This window comes from Cebus imitator, unplaced genomic scaffold (assembly GCF_001604975.1).
Source record: "Cebus imitator isolate Cc_AM_T3 unplaced genomic scaffold, Cebus_imitator-1.0 Scaffold202, whole genome shotgun sequence".
Lineage (NCBI taxonomy): Eukaryota > Metazoa > Chordata > Mammalia > Primates > Cebidae > Cebus > Cebus imitator.
In genome coordinates, this window is record NW_016107517.1 from 3370847 (window position 1) to 3390582 (window position 19736).

At 42.4% G+C, this 19736-nt stretch overlaps 2 protein-coding genes and 1 long non-coding RNA gene across 6 annotated transcripts in view; 2 read left to right on the forward strand and 1 right to left on the reverse strand.

Annotated features, from left to right (window-relative positions):
* Positions 1 to 8895, forward strand: part of TBC1D8 (TBC1 domain family member 8) — a 134121-nt gene extending 125226 nt beyond the window's left edge. For all 3 annotated transcript variants that reach the window (XM_017547917.2, XM_017547918.2, XM_037745511.1), the window contains 3 exons: positions 5548 to 5637; positions 6078 to 6175; positions 7871 to 8895. In XM_017547917.2, the coding sequence (XP_017403406.1) occupies positions 5548 to 5637; positions 6078 to 6175; positions 7871 to 8314 (632 nt within the window). In that variant the 3' untranslated portion in view covers positions 8315 to 8895. The remainder of the gene's footprint in view (positions 1 to 5547; positions 5638 to 6077; positions 6176 to 7870) is intronic.
* Positions 643 to 14506, reverse strand: RPL31 (ribosomal protein L31). 2 transcript variants are annotated; one of them, XM_037745515.1, is made up of 5 exons: positions 14415 to 14506; positions 13934 to 14040; positions 12228 to 12353; positions 10389 to 10501; positions 643 to 698 (listed from the first exon to the last, which is right to left on the reverse strand). In XM_037745515.1, the coding sequence occupies exons 2-5, from the start codon at positions 14038 to 14040 to the stop codon at positions 658 to 660; spliced, it is 387 nt and encodes a 128-aa protein (XP_037601443.1). In that variant the 5' UTR covers positions 14415 to 14506; the 3' UTR covers positions 643 to 657. The 2 variants fall into 2 exon arrangements, with proteins under 2 accessions (XP_037601443.1, XP_017403414.1); XM_017547925.2 differs by lacking the exon at positions 643 to 698 and adding an exon at positions 10015 to 10093 and having other exon boundaries at positions 14415 to 14505.
* LOC119474017 lies at positions 690 to 1439 on the forward strand. Its single transcript, XR_005203308.1, has 2 exons — positions 690 to 976; positions 1074 to 1439. It is a non-coding gene; the product is annotated as an uncharacterized LOC119474017 (long non-coding RNA).
* Positions 14507 to 19736: the final 5230 nt, after the last annotated feature.

The window sequence follows — 19736 nt, forward strand, 5'->3', positions numbered from 1 at the left end:
TTCAGAAAATCAATTGTTCAAACCTTTTTGAACTTATATGATTGTGATATTTACACGGAGTGACTCTGAATTTAAATCAAGTTCAATGGAAATTAAGATTTGCTACATTATTTTTTATGGATGTTTTGTATCTGAATTTTTGATGCAGTTAAAAAAGCCTTAAGAAAACATTGGTAAAAAAGCCTTACGAGTGCAGACGGCCTAAAATCTCTATTTGAAAACATCATTTTCCTGAGGCCATGCAGACTCCTATCTAAGTACTTTTCATTTAAATAGACTTAATTCTTTTAACAAATACTTTCATAATGAATAACTTTTTAAAGGCGGGACAGACATACTAGTTATGAAATGAAAGTTTACAGTCACAAATCAGGAAGTATAATGAGATTACATCAAATGTGAATTTGTGTGCCTAATGAACTCTCTTCACCTAAGCCGTATTATTATTTGCCTGTGGAAGAGGCAAGGGTACAAAATACGGCATATCAGTGCCTTGCTGCATATACCCGCCTGGGGAGAGCAAGTCTGGCCCTCTGCCAGGGTAACGTAGGAGACCAGATGTCTTCTGTGAGCTTGGTTGTAAAGGCATCTGCTGCAGCTCAGGTAGCAATGAAGAGCTGAGGCCCAAGGCCTCACCCATGTCCAGGAGGGCTCACTTTAAGGGCTCTTGGCAATTGTAACACTATTTAGCACAGGAGCTAGGAAAGAAATATTACAGATGATTTGGTACCGTATCAGGTACACAGATAAAGAGTATTCCAGAAGTTTATGAAATCAACAGTTTTCACCACAGATTGATAAACCTACAGATTTTGGTCGTTTTGCTTAGTTAATTATATATACTCATTGGACTTTCAGAGCAGAACTTCCTGAAAGAACTTTATTTTCCTTGGAAAGAAACATAACAAACCGCCGAGAAAGATGTATTGAAAATGGTCAATGAACACACACAAATGAGACAATTTGGAGGTTTTCTGTAAGTTTGTATACTGAGTGGGCCTGTGAGGACCCCTCACATCATGAGTTCCTTCTGCAAACTCTGAGATTCAGGGAATATGCTATTTTATTCACAGACAGGTCCTCTGAAAGGTTTGCCTGCCAGCCTGAATCCACATTAAAGAATGTCCTTAAAGTGTTGACTAATAACATTGGAGCTGTTCCAGTCTTTGTGTTCAACCTTCTGTGAAGGAATAGGTTTCCTTCTGAGGTCTTATACATAACTAAGTGCATCTGCTATCTAAAGGATGAATTTTGTCAAGAAGTTGAGTTAAAAGGAGAAACCTTTTGAAGAATTCCAATCTTCTGCAGTTGGTTAAGGGTAATTACTGGCTTTAAAAAAAAAAGCACTTAAAACATTGAAAACCTGAATGAATTTACTTGATAATTGAAAGAGCACATAAAATTATATTAACATGTAATGACAAAATATGAATTCAAAGCAAAAGTTCAACTTTGGAAAAAAAGGGGGTCACAAATGCTTCATTAGTGATGTTTAGTCAGTGTTACAATTTGAATTCTAAAACATAGTACAGGAATATCTGTGTATGAATGAGGGAAAGCTTTGTTATTTTGAAATACTTGATGTGAAAAAGTGTTGATTAAATTCAAAATCTAGTCCCATTAGCCAAAAAATTGTCAACATTACATTTGTCAGTGAAAAGGGGGTTGATAAATAGAATGAGCACATGCTTGAAGTAGAATTACGAGCATTGGAACCATTCAGATCCTCTATAATGACTTTTCATCAAGTAGTGAAAAATGCCATTTGCCTTCCCTTTCTTGTTCAGTTTCTCACTGATGCTGACAATCTGTTTTGAAGAGATAATCGTTTTGAAAATCTAATTGGGAATTACATGTAGCTACTTCACTATTAGTATGAAAACTAATATTAAAAAGTCTGGAGTGTGCTAAGATATTGGTAACATCCTTTTTGTCACTTGATCCTGTCTCACCTGTGATAAAGTGATGTATCATGGATATCTGTTAGAATGGATCTGCTTTCCAAACCTGTGTAGTACAATTGGAAATATATAAGATCTTTGCACAGCATGGTCTGCTTTGCCAAGGGTATCTGCAGATTAGATGGTAGGTACTGATAAATACATACCGTTGTATGCCACATAGAAACGTTCTGGACAAGGATACTTGCATATATGATGGTGGTCCCATAGGATTACAGTGAGACTGAAAAATCCTGTCTTAGCCATTGTAAACATTGTAGCAAAACATATTACTCATGTTTTTGTGATGATGCCGGTGTAAACAACTCTACTGCCATTGTATAAAAGTCTAGCACATAAAATTACATACAACACCTAATATTGGACAGTGACAATGAATGTTATTGGTTTATGTAATTACTGTACTATTTATCATTATTTTAGCATGTATTCCTTCTACTTATTAAAAAACAAGTAAACTGTAAAACAGACTCAGGCAGATCCCTCAGGAGCTATTCCAGAAGGCACTGTTATCACAGGAGAGGGCAGCCCCTTGTGTGTTATTGCCCATGAAGACCTTCAGTTGGGACAAGATATGGATGTGGAAGACACTGATATTGACGATCCTGACCCTGTGTAGGCCTAGGCTAATGTGTGTGTGTGTTTTAGTAACAAAAAGATTTTTTTGATAGAAAAAGGTTTATTTTATAAGAATATAAAGAAAATATTTTTGCACAGCTGTACAGTGTGTTTGTGTTTTAAGGCAAGTGTTATAACAAGAGTCAAAAAGTTAAAAAGTTTATAAAGTAAAAAGTTACAGTAAGCTAAGGTTACTTTATTGAAGATCAAGAAGAATATGTTAAAAATAAACTCAGTACAGTCTAAGTGTTTATGGAGTCTATGGCAGTGTACATTAATGTCCTAGGCCTTCATATTCACTCACTCCTCACTGACTTGCCCAAAGCAGCTTCCAGCCCTGCAACCTCCATTCATAGTAAGTGCTCTATACCGGTATACCATTTTTTTGTTCTTTTATACTCTATTTTTATAGTATATTTTCTACATTTAGATATGTTTAGATACACAAATACCATTGTGTTACAGTAGAGTAACGTGCTGTACAGGTATGTAGCCTAGGAATGATACAGTTTATAGGCTAGTTGTGTAGTAGGGTACACCATCTAGGTTTCTGTAAGTTCACTTTATGATGCTTGCACAATGACAAAATCGCCTAATGATGTGTTTCTCAGAACTTATTCCTTTCACTAAGTGACACATGACTGTATAAAATAATAGATTTCACAGAATATTTGTTGTGGAGAAAAACCTTACACACATTATGGAATGGGATGTGTTTAAAAGTGACATCAGTAGGCGTGAAGATAAGAGAGCATGTGACTACTGGTTGTCAGAGATAAGTATGGCACTCAAGTTACACCCACCATCTTGATTCTTCATTTTTGGTCAGCTTTTTCTTATGGCTATGCTAAGAAACAAAATTGAAGATAACTCTGTACAGTTCTTGCTTTTAAGAATGTGCCAATATGTCAAGGAATCTGCTGGAACCCAAGAAACTGAGGGATGCTTACACTGCTCTAAGGACCAAAATAATAACGGGAATGGCCCAAACTGCATACGGGAAGAAGGCTCACCAGGTGAAATGGAAGCAGATTGGCTAAATGATGAATCCAGCTAAGATTAAGAGCCTCCCTCAGGAATAAAAACAGTCATTCTAAAGATTTAGTTGGAGGAGATAATGATTCTGAAAATGGATGATGTGTTAAGGAAATTTGCAAAGGTCAGCGTCTCACAGCGCCAAAAAAAAATGGTAGTTTAGTTTATATTCCAGTTTAATAGACGCATAGAAAATGATAGTTTACATTCCGGTTTAACTCAGAACTGGGTTCCTGAGTTAAAATGCTACGGAACATTTTGAAAAGTATGGAAACATAGAATATAAACTTCATTTAAAAAAGGCTTTTGTGAAATTCAAAGACTGCATCAGACCCTTTTCAACAAAAGCAAACTAAGTGCTAAAGATTCCTGGTATTATCCAAATCGTCAAGAAGCCACTAAGAAATCGGTTGTTATGATCCCTGCCTCCCATAGCTGTTGCATCTCAGGTGATTTTTCTTACAATAGATCCTTGAAAAACAAGTTAGATACCTTAGTTGATTTACCTATCAATGACTTGGCTATACTGGAATTTCTAATTAATCCAAATGCAAGGCCTTGTTATAATTTGATTGCTGTTTTCAACCACTATGGAGGGATGAGAGGAAGGCTCTATACTGCTTTTGCAAAATAAGCATGGTGGAGAATGGGATTATTTTGATGATTACTGTAATGTCTCAATTGCATCTGAAGGCCAGATTGTGTTCACAGCCGTATGTGAACTCTTCTACCAGAGAGAAGATGCTTATGGTGGAACTGGCTTATTCCCTCCACAGGCATCCCATTTAGACAGTGAGGAAGCTGGCAGTGGCAATGACAATGATACAGAAAACGAAAACTGTACAATGTGTAATGAAGGTCCCTAAGGCCATAAGGGAGAGACTTTCCTGCTGGTGCTATCTGTTGGAGGAATGAAGTTACCTACTACCTTCAAACAGAAGTGTGAGATAGGGGTTTCAGATGACTGAATGTAAATCCTTTATCTGATTTTAACTTGTGTAGTACTTGAAGTGCGATACAATGGACACAGTAATAGAAAATGCCTCTCAATCCATTTATATTCTTGAATTACAGGCTACATATATATATAGGAATGTAAAAATAAGGTCATGTTTAAACAGCCCAAATACGTAAAAAGATTGAAAGGAGTTTTAAAGATTGTATGTATTTTTAGTAGTTACTGTTTCCCATAATGCATAGTAACCTATACTTCTCATCATAAATAGATTGTGGAATGAATATTTTCAGTGAGTTCCACGTCCAGGTGATGTTCTCTGCATTTGCTGTGATGGCAGAGGTTGGGAGGCTCTGCTCTGGGGGTTGGTTGGCCCCTCGGCTCCTTGTTACTGTGAATACTTTACCTGCCTCCTTGCTGGACACTTGCCCACCCCCTGGATTAATTGCTGTCTTTTTATGGCTCCCATCACATTTTGTTGATGACTTGTATATACGTTTCTACTTTGTGGTATGCCAAACTCTTTGGCATCCCAGCACTATTCTCTGGGAAATCCATTTCCATCCTGACTGCCCCAGGTACCAGGGTTTGCAATTTTTCTCCTATTCAGTATGGATTCTCACATGTGCCACTTCACAGAATTTGTTTTGGGCAAAGTTGGAAAAAGGGAAGCTTTCCAAAGTTTTGCTGCCATCTTGTGGAAGCTTGTTGAATCGCAGCTCAATTTTGCCTTTGATTTATTCCCAGCAGTGTCCTCCTATGAATGTGTACGTTGTTAATTATAAGTCTCCACAGGCCTCTGGGAAAAAGCACATTTGGTGTGGGGGACATTTTATTTTCTATTTTCTTTGCGTAGCCAGACAGTGCTTGGTGTGCGTTTGGGTGCTGCTGGCTTAGGCTTTAGTTGTCTAAAAAGCTACATTACTGTCAGTTTTGGTAACACAGAAAATTTATTTAAGTCTCTCATCTTTCTTTAAGCACTCACTGAAAATGACCGAGACAGCCAGTCGCCATTAAAGAATCCCCTGTTGTCAACATCAAGACCCCTGGTTTTCGGGAAACCCAATGGCATGTACCTCTTTTCATTGCTGCTCTCCCCTGGGCACACCAGTGCAGTGAAAGGAGGCACTGGGTTGCCCTCAGCCCTCTTCTTGTAACAGCCCTGTCTTTTCCCCTCGCCCAATGAATTATCCCCAAACCCACTGCCTCTAGAGGCCAGAAACGCTCCAAGGGGGAGTGTTGCTGGGTAGTTGCCCCTTGCCCCACCACCAGGTTCCTTCCTCCTGTTTGCTGTTTCACAAGCCCTCTTAGAGCAGATGTTGCCCAATTACCACCCATCTGTGGTCAGTTGTAAAACCAACTGCGTTTCTGAGAGTCTCTTGCTTTCCAGTTTTGTAAGGAATTTGCTTAGTGGAATTCCTCACCTCCGTGCTCCCCGCTCCTACACAGTATCCTTTTTGCTTTCATTGAATTTATTTAAATTGCATATTGTTTTCCTTTGTTTCAAGGTGGTGCAGTTGATTATCAGAAACAGTTGAAGCAGATGATTAAGGATTTAACCAAAGAAAAAGATAAGACTGAGAAGGAATTGCCCAAAATGAGCCAGGTATGGACTTTCTTCAGTGCAGAGAATTAACTGTTTTTTCAAATGATTAATCTGGGAATCAAGCTTGGGCCCCTTTACTTGCAAAGTCCAGGAAGTGGAACATCATGGTGATTAAATGGTAAGTATTAAATTGTGATTAATTCCGGATACTCCAGATATTCAAAGCGCTTCCAAACAGGAGACTGCCACACACTTCACATCTTTGAGGGTTTTTTATATAAAATTCATTTATCCAGGCTGTGATACTGATTAATTCCTCTGGGAGGTAAAGGCTGTGGATACAGCATTCTTCCCTTAAAAAATACTGTGCTCACTCCCTTTCCTGGGAAATCACTGGCTACGTGATACACAGTACTCATAGGAGTCTCTAAAGCTTCTGAGCATCTTCCCAAAGAGAGTTGTGCCGTATCATGGTGGAAGGTTGGTTTGTTGCACTGTGAAAATGGTTCCTCCCAATGTTTAGGAAATGTAGGCTTAATGTTAAAAACACCCCTTTTTTTGTAGGACTTAAATCATTTTGGTGCTGTGTACTATGAGCCTTCAAGAGTAGAATTTAGCATGTGGTTTTCTCAGTCTAATTTTTTGACCCCAAAACATCTTGTGGGATTAGCATTTCATAGCCTGTTTGGGAAATGCTGCTTGTCTACTATACCAAGAATTGCTCTCAGATGTTAATTCTACTCCCTGGACGTATGATCAAAATCAGTTAAAACCTCATCACCCAGAGCTATCAGTATTCATGTTTTTGATAAACAACCTTTTTTTCTATAGATAATGCTTCAAACAAAACGTTAATTAACATTAACGGCCATGTTAGTACTCTGCTTTTCTTTCAAACAACCATGGATCTTTTCCCAAAATTGATGTTACATTAGTACCTAACCATTTTTCTGTTCCTGGAGTAATTGTGTAGCTAGATCCCACCTGAAGCACCTGTCCTCACATTACATATTCTCAATTTGAGCAGGAGTCTCTCAGATTACATTGAGAAAACAGGCATCACTGTTCCATTTCATTTTACATTTAGGTCCCGCATGGGCTTCCCAACAGAGGAACACGCCCTAACTTGATAGCATTTCAGCTGTTTCTAACATTCTCCTATGATAAACTAGCTTAAAGATCCCTACGGATAAATCTGTACATTGCTGTGGTTTTTTGAGATGGAGTTTTGCTCTTGATGCCCCCACTGGAGTGCAGGGGTTTGACCTTGGCTCACTGCAACCTCTGCCTCTCAGGTTCAAGCGATTCTTCTGCCTCAGCCTCCCAAGTAGCTGGGATTATAGGCACACCCCACCATGCCTGGCTAATTTTGTATTTTTAGTAGAGATGGGGTTTCTCCATGTTGGTCAGGCTGGTCTTGAACTCCCAACTTCAGATGACCCGCCCACCTCGGCCTCCCAAAGTGCTGGGATTACAGGCGTGAGCCATGCCCGGCCTGCTGTGGTTTCTTGAATTGCTGTGTTAGAGGATATGCACATCCTCTAGGAAGGTCTGCCCATTTCCAAGTGTGCGCTAAGATTCCCAGGAGTCACCACTGTTAAATAGTTTTCAGAGTGGAAGGGCAGAGACTACCCGTTCTTACATTCTGTGTCTTCAAAAGTACTATGTTGTTTTCTCAAAGATCACAGGTAAAATGTTAAAAAATGACACTTGTACCTTGGTTCTGCTGCTACAAAAGACTTATTTCCATTTCAGAGAGAATTTATCCAGTTCTGTAAAACGCTGTACAGCATGTTCCATGAAGATCCAGAAGAAAATGACTTGTACCAAGCCATCGCCACAGTCACCACACTGCTGCTACAGATCGGGGAGGTGGGGCAGCGAAGCAGCAGCTCTGGAAGCTGCTCCCAGGAGAGTGGGGAGGAGCTGCGGGCCTCAGCTCCTTCTCCCGAGCAGGACTCTGTTTTTTCGGACACTGGGAAGACTCCCCAGGAGTTTCCAGAGGAGGCAGAAGGGGACTGGACTGTCTCCCTTGAACATATTTTAGCTTCTCTTCTGACTGAACAGTCATTAGTAAACTTTTTTGAAAAGCCACTAGACATGAAATCCAAACTTGAAAATGCCAAGATCAATCAGTATAATCTCAAAACTCTTGAAATGAGCCAATCACAGTCTGAACTTAAGCTGAGTAACTTGTAACAAGACAGCTGCTATGCACACTGGAGTTGGCCATACCAAAGCACAGACCAGACTGTTTCTTGCGGTCAGCCCTAAACCCAGATTTCAGTCTACTTTACAAATGGGGCATCTGGATAAACAACCTGACAAACTGGCCAGGGGAACCGACACAATCCTCAAGCATTTCTATGTATTCTTTGATTGTCAGTGCGCTAGGGTACCCATCAGTTCCCTTGATGCTTAGTTTTTGCCAGATTTGCTGAAATGGGCACTTCTGTGATACTAGTGTGATTTTGCGCTCAGATGTACACAATTCATGTGTCATACTAACCAAGAAGCAAGAAAAGCCCCATGCTTTCATTTTTCACTTGGAATAACAATAGGAGAGGTCAAGAATCAAGTTCACCTTCAAGATCTAAGGGAGTCCACTATCTGTGCAATTGTATTTGGCTTTTTTTGCACTAATTGTTTCAATGCTGGTAATTGAAACCATTTTAATATATTTGGTTTATTCACTTTATATGTCCTTCCAAAAATGTTGTGTACAAACCATGCTTTCAATGTTGGCTTCCAAGTTTTTAATAAGAAACTTTTTGTATTTACTTGGTCCTTTTCTTTACCTTGTAGTTAAGTGTCTTAAACTGTGGACTGCCAGTGAACAGGTAAGCTGGGACGTCGCTACTGCCCATCCATGGTTTCTGGGCGCAAAACACTGTAGGTACTCTTCAACCCACCTTGGGTGTGCCCTATCATCATCAGTGGGGCTTCAGAGACCTCTTTATGGCAGCATTCATCATACAGCTTGTAGATGCTAGTAAAAAATAATCCCAGAAACACTGCTTTAGGACTGAAATATTTTGCTGTGTTGTGCAGTGGTGTAATCTCAGCTCACTGCAACCTCTGCCTCCTGGGTTCAAGCAATTCCCCTGCCTCAGCCTCCTGAGTAGCTGGGACTACAGGCGTGTGCCACCATGTCTGGCTAAATTTTTTTTTTTTTTGTATTTTTAGTAGATATGGGATTTCATCACGTTGGCCAAGATGGTCTTGAGTTCCTGACCTCGTCATCTGTCCTGCCCGCCTCAGCCTCCCAAAGTGCTGAGAGTACAGGCGTGAGCCACCATGCCTGGCCCAGGACTGAATTATTACTACAAATTTTTGTTACTGATACCTTAAGGAACTTCTGAACCTTGGTTCCAAGAACCTGAGACTACAAATAACTCACAGGACCATTACAAATGACTTAAAATATGAATCTGGTTACCTCACCAAAAATCAATTATTTCAGAAGACAACAATACTCAATATAGATGTAGGCAGAAACTTAAAGACCTACTACCACGTTAATTTCAATAAATTTAAGATGCTACAGATGTTACGTCATTTTAAAGTTGTTTCCTAAAAATGTTAAGATGCCAATATCAACTGAATTTTACATCCTGGTTTCTGGAAAAACGCTTACCTTACAATTAACAAAACATACAAGTAGAATCATTAACAATATACCTTCAGTATCCCAAATACCCAGAACAGTGGCTCTAAAACTAGGTTGCACTTCGAAATCAGCTTTAAAAACCTGCCTAGACCCTGTCCAGAAATCTAACCCCAGGGGATGAGGGGTAAGGCAGCACAGGCCATCAGTGTGAGAAAAGCTCTCCAAATGATCCCATAATTAGGATAGGATATACAAGCACATTATGTTGTAACTAAAAAGAACCAAAACATAAAGGCAATTTTTTTAAGTTTATTTGATATATTTGACAATCAGCGATTAGTTCTCATCCACGTTGACTGTCTGTAGATCTGTAAAAGAAATGACAGTCAGCTTCCACACCCACATCACATCTCGCATTTTAACTCTTGAAACCTTTTGTAGGAGGGTCTGGGCCTGTAGCATTCTATTTTCCACAATCTTTTCACACTCCAGATGTGGACCAGTTTAGCTTTCTTTAGCGTCTTCCCACAACAACACAATTTAAAAAAAGGTATAATGATGTATGTCACCCCTCCTAGCTTAACAGATAAATTCACATTTTAACAGAGCTAAGGACATTTTTCTAATGTTAGTTTAAATGGCTTTACGGGATGGAGAACTTACTTTTGAAAGTGGTAACTGGCACATAGGTAACCAAAGTATAGAGCTTATTTGGTGAATCTTCATCCTCATTACGTTTTCTGGACAACCGCACACGGATTCGGTATGGGACATTCCTAATAAACACACAATTGTGTTGCTAAAGTCAATGCATCCTTTCAACCAAGCAGCTGCCAGCTGTATTCATGCATCTCATCCCTGCTTCTAATGCTGTCCTGTCATCTAGTATGACCAACCAAGAATTTATCATGATATTCAATCAGTTAATCCTAAGCATATATCTGGGTCCAAATGTGTCAGTCTTTTGTCTCTAGTGCCAGAAACTTATGTGATTTTTCTGTTACATTAAAATGTGAAGAAATGGCTGGCTTGTGCCTGTAATCCAGCACATTGAGAGGCCAAGATGGGCAGATCACCTGAGTTCAAGACCAGCCTGGCTAACATGGTAAAACCCAGTCTCTACTAAAAATAAATAAATAAAAAAAGCCAGGCGTGGTGGTAGGTGCCTGTAATCCCAGCACTTTGAGAGGCCAAGATGGGCAGATCATCTGAGGTCAAGAGTTCGAGACCAGCCTGGCTAACATGGTAAAACCCAGTCTCTACTAAAAATACAAAAGGAGCCAGGCGTGGTGGTGGGTGCCTGTAATCCCAGCTACTTGGGAGGTTGAGGCAGAAAAATCACTTGAACCTGGAGGTGAAAGTTGCAGAGAGCTGAGACTATGCCACTGTACTCCAGCCTGGGCACCATCTCATCCCCCCGGCTCCCATCCCGCAAAAAACAAAAAAAAAGGTGAAGAAACACCTAAAAATTCTGCCCAGGCGCATACTCAGTTTCTCTATCCTCCGCATGCTATCCTTTCCTCCCGTTTTACCCTCCCCGCAGCATCACAGCTGATTCTCTATGATCTTATGATGTGCCCAGTATTGTTCTAGGCCCCGAATTTCTATAAATTCAGGACTTCTCTTGGCTCCTGTGAGCCCATCCCTCTTAATAGCCCAAAGAAGGCAATGGAGGCTCCTTTACTAGACACCTCTCCTGCTGTCCCCCTGTAGGCCCACCCACGGAAAAGCTGGGTCTCAGGTCCCTCTCTCGTTTATCTCACTTAATCCCAAGGTTTAAATACCCAGATGCAGACAGTCCCTCCGCCATCCATTTCCAGAATCAACTAGTCCACACTGTCATCATTCCTCTAGCTGCTCCTCACTCTACTTCTGCCACTTGATGTCCTTTACAAAGCACAAGCCTCCCCTGCCTTCTGGTTCCACTCCACAGCAGGGTCGAATGTCAACACTACTAACACCTGGGCTAGGCAATTCTTTGTTGTGGGAGCAGCCCCATGAAATGTAGGGTGTTGAGCAGTCCCTGGCCCATAGTATGCCTCAGTAGTGACAGCAAAAAAACTGTCCCCCCCAACAACCCTGGGAAGGGACAGGTAAAACTGCCCCAGGCTAAGAACCACTTCTCCCATGGTGGACTTGTCATGCTATCTATATATCCTACAAGGTCTGCCCTCACCCGTCCCTCCTTGACTGGGCTTGCAGTCACTTATTCCACCCAACCTGCCCTAACCACCCTGCTTCCAGATCCTACCAAGCTTCGTCTCTGTGCAATGCTCTTTCCCACCCTACAGTGTTGGCTCCTTCACTTGGGTCTCAGTTTGTAAGGCATATTTAGGGGTTCCCTGCAGATGTTACCCCACCCTGAGGCATGTCACAGCATTTTCATTATACTTCCACATGCATTAACCAAATTACTCAACTAATATGGGCTCTGCAAGGTAAGCGCCCGATACGCTGGTGTCATTGTGAAAGTTCACCTTCTAATACAGATAACTTTAGCACCTTATTCCTTTGGCCCAGACAGCTTTGTTGAGCCTGGTATCAATGCGCACATCTGGAGTTCCCATCTCCTTCATAGCAAATTTCCGAATCTCTTTGAGTGCCCGAGGGGCACGCTTCTTGAAGCCCCTAAGATTCAAACATAAGTGAACAAATTAAAGGAGCAGAAAATTAAATTAGATACATATAAGAAGTCCTCAATATCACTGATAGGCTCCTGGAAATGGACTTTAAGCAATGTCCTCTATAACAAAACCACGTTTTGACAGCATACAGTAGGCCAGCTTAAAGTTCAGTGAAGACTCACTGTAGGTGGTATGTCCTCCTGTCATAAAACCAACCTAAGCCAATCCTTAAACCAGGCAGGAACAATCCTTTTTTCGCCACCTGTGTGCAATGCTCAGCAACTGGCACAATAATTAGGATAAGATGCATAAACCATGAAGTCCTCAGGACATGTTATTGGAACAGACAGATCATTAAACGCTATTAACTTAGTCTACACTTAAAGAGCAGGGATCTGAAATGTGCAGGCAGACTTCCTCTTGAGTATGAGGGCAATGGTTAACTCCATGGAGCTCTCCGTCTGTCAGTCTCTATCCAAAGAGCAGCATGTGCATTCATTAACTTATGTCTGCTCAGAACTCCGAGTTAGGTACTAATAACCCTCTGTTCACGACGAGGGTACACAGATACCTTTAAATTTTATGCTTTCAGTTAAATAAGAAATGCAAAAATGCAGAACTCTACACAGGCTAAAAAGACCAACCATTTGGATAAGGCCATTTCAAGTGAGGCAGAGACCAAACAGCCTACAGAGGTGTCCCACCGCCCCAAGACTGTAAACTACTTCCTTTGCCCTATCCTCTCCAGTAGTATGATGCCATTTCCAGAACCCATCAAGCAAGCTCACTTCACTTAAATACTTAAACACAGAAATAAAGGGTACTAGAAATAACAGCAGCTGGCAATCCATAAATCCACAGGTTGCTTACATAAGCTTTACAAAGTCCATCAGATGGTATCTAATACTACAGAGAAAGACAAACCAGGGAAAAAAGAGAGAAAACATTAGGGAAGGGAAGTTTCTATAAGACGACCAAGGTGGGCCAGGTATGATGGCGGGCACCTGTAGTCCCAGCCACTCAGGCTGAGGAACGGAAGCGGAGACCGGGCCACTACACTCCAGCCTGGAGACAGAGCAAAACTCTGTATCAAAAAAAGAGGGCCAAGGTTGACACTGGACTCATTTAATTATCTGCGAAAAAGCATTCAGGCATGGGGAAAAAAGGTAAAAATTCAACAAAGCAGCTACTTTTGAAACAGAAGCATGCCCGGTATGATTAAGTGGGTCAGCCAATGTGGGATCACACCAAGAACTCTTGATTTCTAACCTAAGACAGAAGGCCGACGGAGGACCTGAGAATAGACAATACATGTTTGGGGATAGTGAAGGGAACGGGAACACGAAACTACTACTGTCAGCATTCAGATAAGAAAGAATGGGGGCGGTCAGGAAGACCAATGCAACTGGCCAGACCGTGAATGTATCTGGAAGGTAGGGTCCACAGGATTTGTTCACTTGCCAATGAATGAAACAGGGAAGGACACAAGAGGAAAAGACTGGGGTGGAGACGATTCGGCACATCTCTGAGAGTGACAACCAGACGCGTGAGTTTGCGCTCCAGGGCGGCTACGGGGATACTCACACTCCATGGATGCGCTTGTGAATGTTGATGGTGTATTCTCGGGTCACCACCTCGTTGATGGCAGAACGGCCCTTTTTCTTCTCGCCACCCTTCTTTGCAGGAGCCATCTAAATGCAGGCGACAAGGAGGCTCAGGACAAAGTTGGACAAACAAGCGAAGTCCTCCCTCCCAACCTCACGCTGTCACTCTCGGGGCGCTTTCAAGTGCTGAGGTCTGGCCAGGCTAAGTCGGTCACCCAGTGACCCACGCACCCGCGCTCTCAGATGCCTCCGACCCGGAAATCCCTGCCGCCCTAGCTCCCCTAAGCCTGGTCACTTTCCTCCTCAGGCTCCGGGAGCCCTTAAAAGCAGCGTGTATTCCCATCTCTCCACAACCGGAGCCCCGGGCTGGCTCGGGAGAGATTTCGCCGTCCCAGTTAGCACAATCCTAAAGGAGGATGGGGCCGGATTCCAGAAGCCCAGACTCCGCCACACATACTCACTTTGCCGGGTCCGAGGTGGAAAGGAAGAGCGCGAGGAATTGTGGGAGAAGGAAAGCCGCAGTTGCAAGTACAACTTCCGGGTCGCCCGGCGAGGGGGTGTGGCTATGGAAGGGGAGAGACGAGGCTGTGACGAAAGCGGCGCGCGCCGAAATAGGGCCTGCGAGCGGGGTCAGGGCGGGTGCGCGCGTTTGGGCTGCAAGCTCTCGTCCAGCTTCTAGCTGAGAGATTCCCTCTGGCTCCGCGAAGGAACTTGCGTCCCTTGTCTAAGTCTTCGGATAAAACCCAAACCTAGGCCTACAGCTGGATGAGAGCAGGGCCAGAGAGAGAGAGACTTTCGTTTTTTTTTTCCCATTCATTCATGCATCCTACCAACACTGACTGAGCCTGCGTCGGGCGCGGTGCCTGGCTGACGGTCCCAGGGTCACTAAGACACAGCCCCACGCTGGAGGTCTTAGGAGGGCCAGCACAGCATTGCGAGTGGTTGCTGTCCTGGGCGGTGGCGCCACAGGAAGGTCGCGTCGTCCCGGTGCATGAGGGTGGGTCTGATGCAGAAAGGAGGGGAGACTGGTGCGCGGTCTGGAAACACTGACAGGAGATATTAGTAACTGAGGAGTGGTGGAGGCTGCTGCACGTCGAAGGAGTGGAGTAGCGTGGCTTCCCAGACTCTTGGTTGAGGAGTGAGAGAGCCTGTGGGCACCTGCTCGTTGAAGATTTAACTATTACTGGTAATAAGGAATCATTGAAAGGTTTTCAGGAGGGCAGCGCCATGATCAGATGTTTTAGAATTAATTTGGCTGCCCAAAGTATCGCTTGGGAGCAGTTGGTGGCTACAAGACCACTAGAAATAAGCTATTGATAAAATACAGACAAATGATGAGGGTCCGAACTAAGGCAGTTGCAGCGGGATTGGAAATGAGTGGACTAATTTTATAGATACAAGGAGGTAAAATTAAGAGGATTTGGAAAGAGAAGACCAGAGGAAATGCGACATTTAAGAGGTATGGAAAGCAGAGGCTGTAAGAAATTAGTCAGGAATCATTAGAGCAGTGTGGAAAGACTTACCTGAAAATATTCTAGGCCGGGCGTGGTGGCTCACATCTATAATCCCAGCACTTTGGGAGGCCGAAGTGGGTGGATCTCGAGGTCAGGAGTTCGAGACCAGCCTGGCCAACACGATGAAAACCTGTCTCTACTAAAATAGAATTAGCTAGGCGTGGTGGTGCGTGCCTGTAGTCCCAGCTGCTCGGGAGGCTGTGGCAACTTGAACCTGGGAAGTGGAGGTTGCAGTGAGGGGAAATCGAGCCACTGCACTCCAGCCTGGCAACGAGTGACACTCCATTTCAAAAAAAAGAAAAAGAAAAAAGAAAATATTCTTGGCCGGGCGTGGTGGCTCATGCCTGTAATCCCAGCACTTTGGGAGGCCGAGGTGGGCGGATTGAGACCAGCCTGACTAACATGGTGAAACCCTGTCTCTACTTAAAAAATACAAAAATTAGCCGAGTGTCGTGGTGCGTGCCTGTAATCCCAGCTACTCAGGAGGCTAAGGCAGGAGAATCGCTTGAACCCAGGAGACGGAGGTTGCAGTGAGCTGAGATAGCACCAGTCTGGGTGACAGTTGAGACTCTGTCTCAAAAAAAAAAAATTCTCATATAAGCCAACTAGAGGACAGCATGGCCAACAGGTACTAAGTGCCACAGAGTTCAAGTAAGGCAAAAACAGATATCTCCCTTAGGTTCTACAAACAGGAGATGGTCAGTGATTTTGGCAAACAGTTTTACTTCTGGAGCACTGGAGTGTGGGAGTGGGCTGCTTCCACCTATTGCCCTCTTTCACAGGAGTACACCATTTTTAGTGCCTTCTTAAGCACACGAGCTAAAAAGTTTCTGAACCCTCAAATATACAATTTATTCAACCCTCAAATTTAAATTCTGGCTTGTATGGAATTCTAGATTGAAAAGACTTTCTTCCCAGCATTTTGAAGGTGGGCTTCATTGTCTTCAATTTTTCAGTGTGGTTGAGAAGTGATGCGTCATTTTTTTCTCTCTGAAAGATTTTAGGATCTTCTCTTTGAATTTCTGAAATTTCATGATGATGGGACCTTGAATTTAAAGGAAATTTCCAGAACGAAAGAGCTTGATGTTCCAAGTTGAAAGGGCCTACTTAATGCTTGGCACTTTGGTTAATGGGAAAATGTCCAGAACAAGACACCCCTAATCTAACAGGGCTTTCAGCAATGGACACGTCTCAGGTTCTCACAGGCAGGACTGGAGGCAGACAATTTCAGGGCTGGAACAGGGACTGTGATATCATGAGGAACTTTTGTGTCCTGTATCAGGGTAGCTGTACCTCTAGGTTTCCCAACAGTCCTCAAAGGCAAGAGTTGGTGGTGGACAAGCAAGCTTCCTGCCATGTATCTTATCAGACTACAGAGGACTTTCCAGAAACTTCCAGTAGCTTTCTGCCTGTCATTGGCTAGCACTAGGGGCTCCATTGCAGTTAGGCTGGGAGAGCACGTACCTGCCAAAAGCAAATGGGATTGTCATGATTACGTTGGCCTAATGATGGACTGTGTATTTTTTTGGCCTGGACTAGACACATTGCTTTTAATTCACAGAAGTGGGGTTCTGTTAACAAGAAGAGAGGCTGGCACCCTTTGGTTCAACCCAGTGATGCTTGCTGTCATCTCCTCTTTCTCATGCTCAGGCACCCTGAAGCTTGCCTCAGGCCTTGCTTACCCCATGGCCCTTTTGGGATCAACGTTCTGATCCTGACTCCCTGCAGTCACTCTCTGAAGATGTGATCCTGCCCTTTCTATCTGGCTCCCAGCACCTAGAGAGGGATTAAGGGACAGCTTCCTGAGGTACCATCCATTAGAGATAAAAGTGTTACTGTAATAAATCAGAAGTCTCGTGCCAGCGGACTCAAGTTTCCATACAACTGACAAAATGTGAGTAGATCCTACCTCTTGTTGAAACAAATAGACCCCTCCAGTGGGAATCTAAAAAAACGTCCCTGTCAGATGTCAACTCTGCTGCTTTATATAAATGCTGAACAGACTTATAATAAAGATTGTTAGGTTTGGGGACTGAAAATCATTCACCTGCCTGGGGCTCTGCAGACTCTTCCAGCTTCTCTTTCCTTCCCAAGCCCCAGGGACGGGGCCAGTGACTGCTGGGCCGTAAAGAGACCAGAACCACGTAACAGGAACTTTACTTTGTAACTGTCTGGTATTTGTTAGCTGTGCTAATCACTCATGTGTTTTTACTTTTACTGATTAGCAGAGAATCCTTAAAATGAAATAAGCTCTGAATGTTTCCCTGTGGGAGCAGCAAGAAAGTAGACAGGAAACAAGAAAATAGCACTCCCCTCCACCAGCTTTAGGGGTGACAAACCTAAGGGACTGGGGGTGGGGGGTCCTCTTTGGCAGTTTCATGCTGGACTGAGCTCCAGGAAGGTCCAGTAGAACTTCCCGAGAAGCACCACCAAAAGATTTTTAAAAGAAAAGAGGGTAGGAAAGAGATGCTAAAGAGAGCCATGTCCAGATGTGGTGTGGGTAGACCGGGCCTGGGAGGTCAGTGTGGAGGCTGCTTCTGTGACCCAGCCTAAATGGGGTCCAGATGAGGCAGCAACTAATGTGACAGAGAGAAGAGTGGTACAAGAAGAATTTGGAGTGTTAAAATCAATAGTTCATAATTGACTTCATATGGAATGTCAATTTAGGAGAAAGTTTTAGTGCTGAACAAAATCACATTAGAAAAGTAGACTACAATATAATATATATTATATTGCAGAATTCAATTTCATGACTGAAGGTGTTTTCAGCTCCATCACAGCAGGATGACCCAATTACAGCAACAGAGGCAGCACTTGACCCAATACCAGCTCTTATACTTAACTCTAGGCATTCAGGTTTTAATCTCTACTTTTTTTTTTTTTAATTAACTAAAAGAAATCAGGACTCCTTGGAGGGTAGTTGCCTCCATGCCTTGAGACAGGAAAAAATAAATAAATAAAAAATAAGTCAGTATGGGCCTTGATTGTGTTGTTTCCCAGGAAATCTGGAGCCTGATTTCTGATGGACAATGCTAAAAAGAGAAAGCAGCCGAACCCAGGAGCCGGCTCTCGCTGGCTGGGTTGTACCAGTTTGAGCATGAAATAAATAATAATAGTCAATTAGAAAAGTTGAGTTCATAAAAGGCCATGAGTTCCCGACTTCATGCTTAAAATAAAACATGAAATATAAAAAAGATAATTGTAATTTAAAAAGGAGTTGATATCATAGGTGTGTCTGTGTGGTTAGGCAAAAATCCTACATAAAAGTTTTTTCTTTTTTATGTTTCTAATGCATTTTTTTCTCCAGAAAAATAAAGCTGTTTATATGGATAGTATGAAATTCATGCATGTCTGCCCAAAAAGCTGCTAACAGGTTTCTCTAGAGGATCCAAATTAGTTATTTCTCTAGGACATTAATGGCAGACTTGGAGACCTTCAGGCTGTGCCTACACAAAGTGAAGAGAGAAACTGGAGCAGTCTTGTACAAAAACAAATTTTACCAGATAATTTAGACAAGAGTGTAAAATGTCATGGCTTAGAACCGTTGGCTAACTCCCCATGTTGTGTGCACAAATAACATTTTAAAATTTATTAATGAATTTTAGTTGATTTACAGACAGTAGATACATTTTAACTGAGTTAATTTAAAAGATCATAAACTTAGTGTACTCCGGAGTTCATATTTCAGTCCGTTCACATGAGCCAGGATTTTATAGTTTTTCAAATAGAAAGGTCATGGTTTTTCTGGAAATAGGACAGGATTGCAAATAGCCTTTTAATGATCAAACTTCAATGAATCATAAGTTTAGGGATTAAACTTCCCATGATGAATGTGGGTTTAAAGAAATATTACGCAATAAGAGTTTTCTGAGTTTATCCAAATTCTGAACATGTGTAAGATTTAAGCAAAGCTAAATCAAATTAGTAGGAAGGCACCCTCTGCCTTCTCTTAATGACTTCCAGCTAGAAAATTCTAGGACAATAAATATGGTGTGTCCATTAAAAATCTTGTTCTGCTTAAAAAAAATTCTTGACAGCAAATTAAAATACAAATTCTTTTCCAGAGAAGTCAGATCTAGAAACCTCTGAATTTATAAAACATTTAGAAATACTTAATCCAGCCGGGCACGGTGGTTCAAGCCTGTAATCCCAGCACTTTGGGAGGCAGAGGCGGGTGGATCACGAGGTCAAGAGATCGAGACCATCCTGGTCAACATGGTGAAACCCCGTCTCTACTAAAAATACAAAAAATTAGCTGGGCATGGTGGC

Excerpts from the sequence above, each read along its gene's own strand:
- RPL31 (XM_037745515.1), bottom strand. The coding sequence starts at position 14,040 with ATGGCTCCTGCAAAGAAGGGTGGCGAGAAGAAAAAGGGCCGTTCTGCC. Across the intron at positions 12,354-13,933 it reads CACAAGCGCATCCATGGAGT|GGGCTTCAAGAAGCGTGCCC; the intron begins GTGAGTATCCCC and ends TTTGAATCTTAG. Across the intron at positions 10,502-12,227 it reads GTCTGGGCCAAAGGAATAAG|GAATGTCCCATACCGAATCC; the intron begins GTGCTAAAGTTA and ends TGTGTTTATTAG.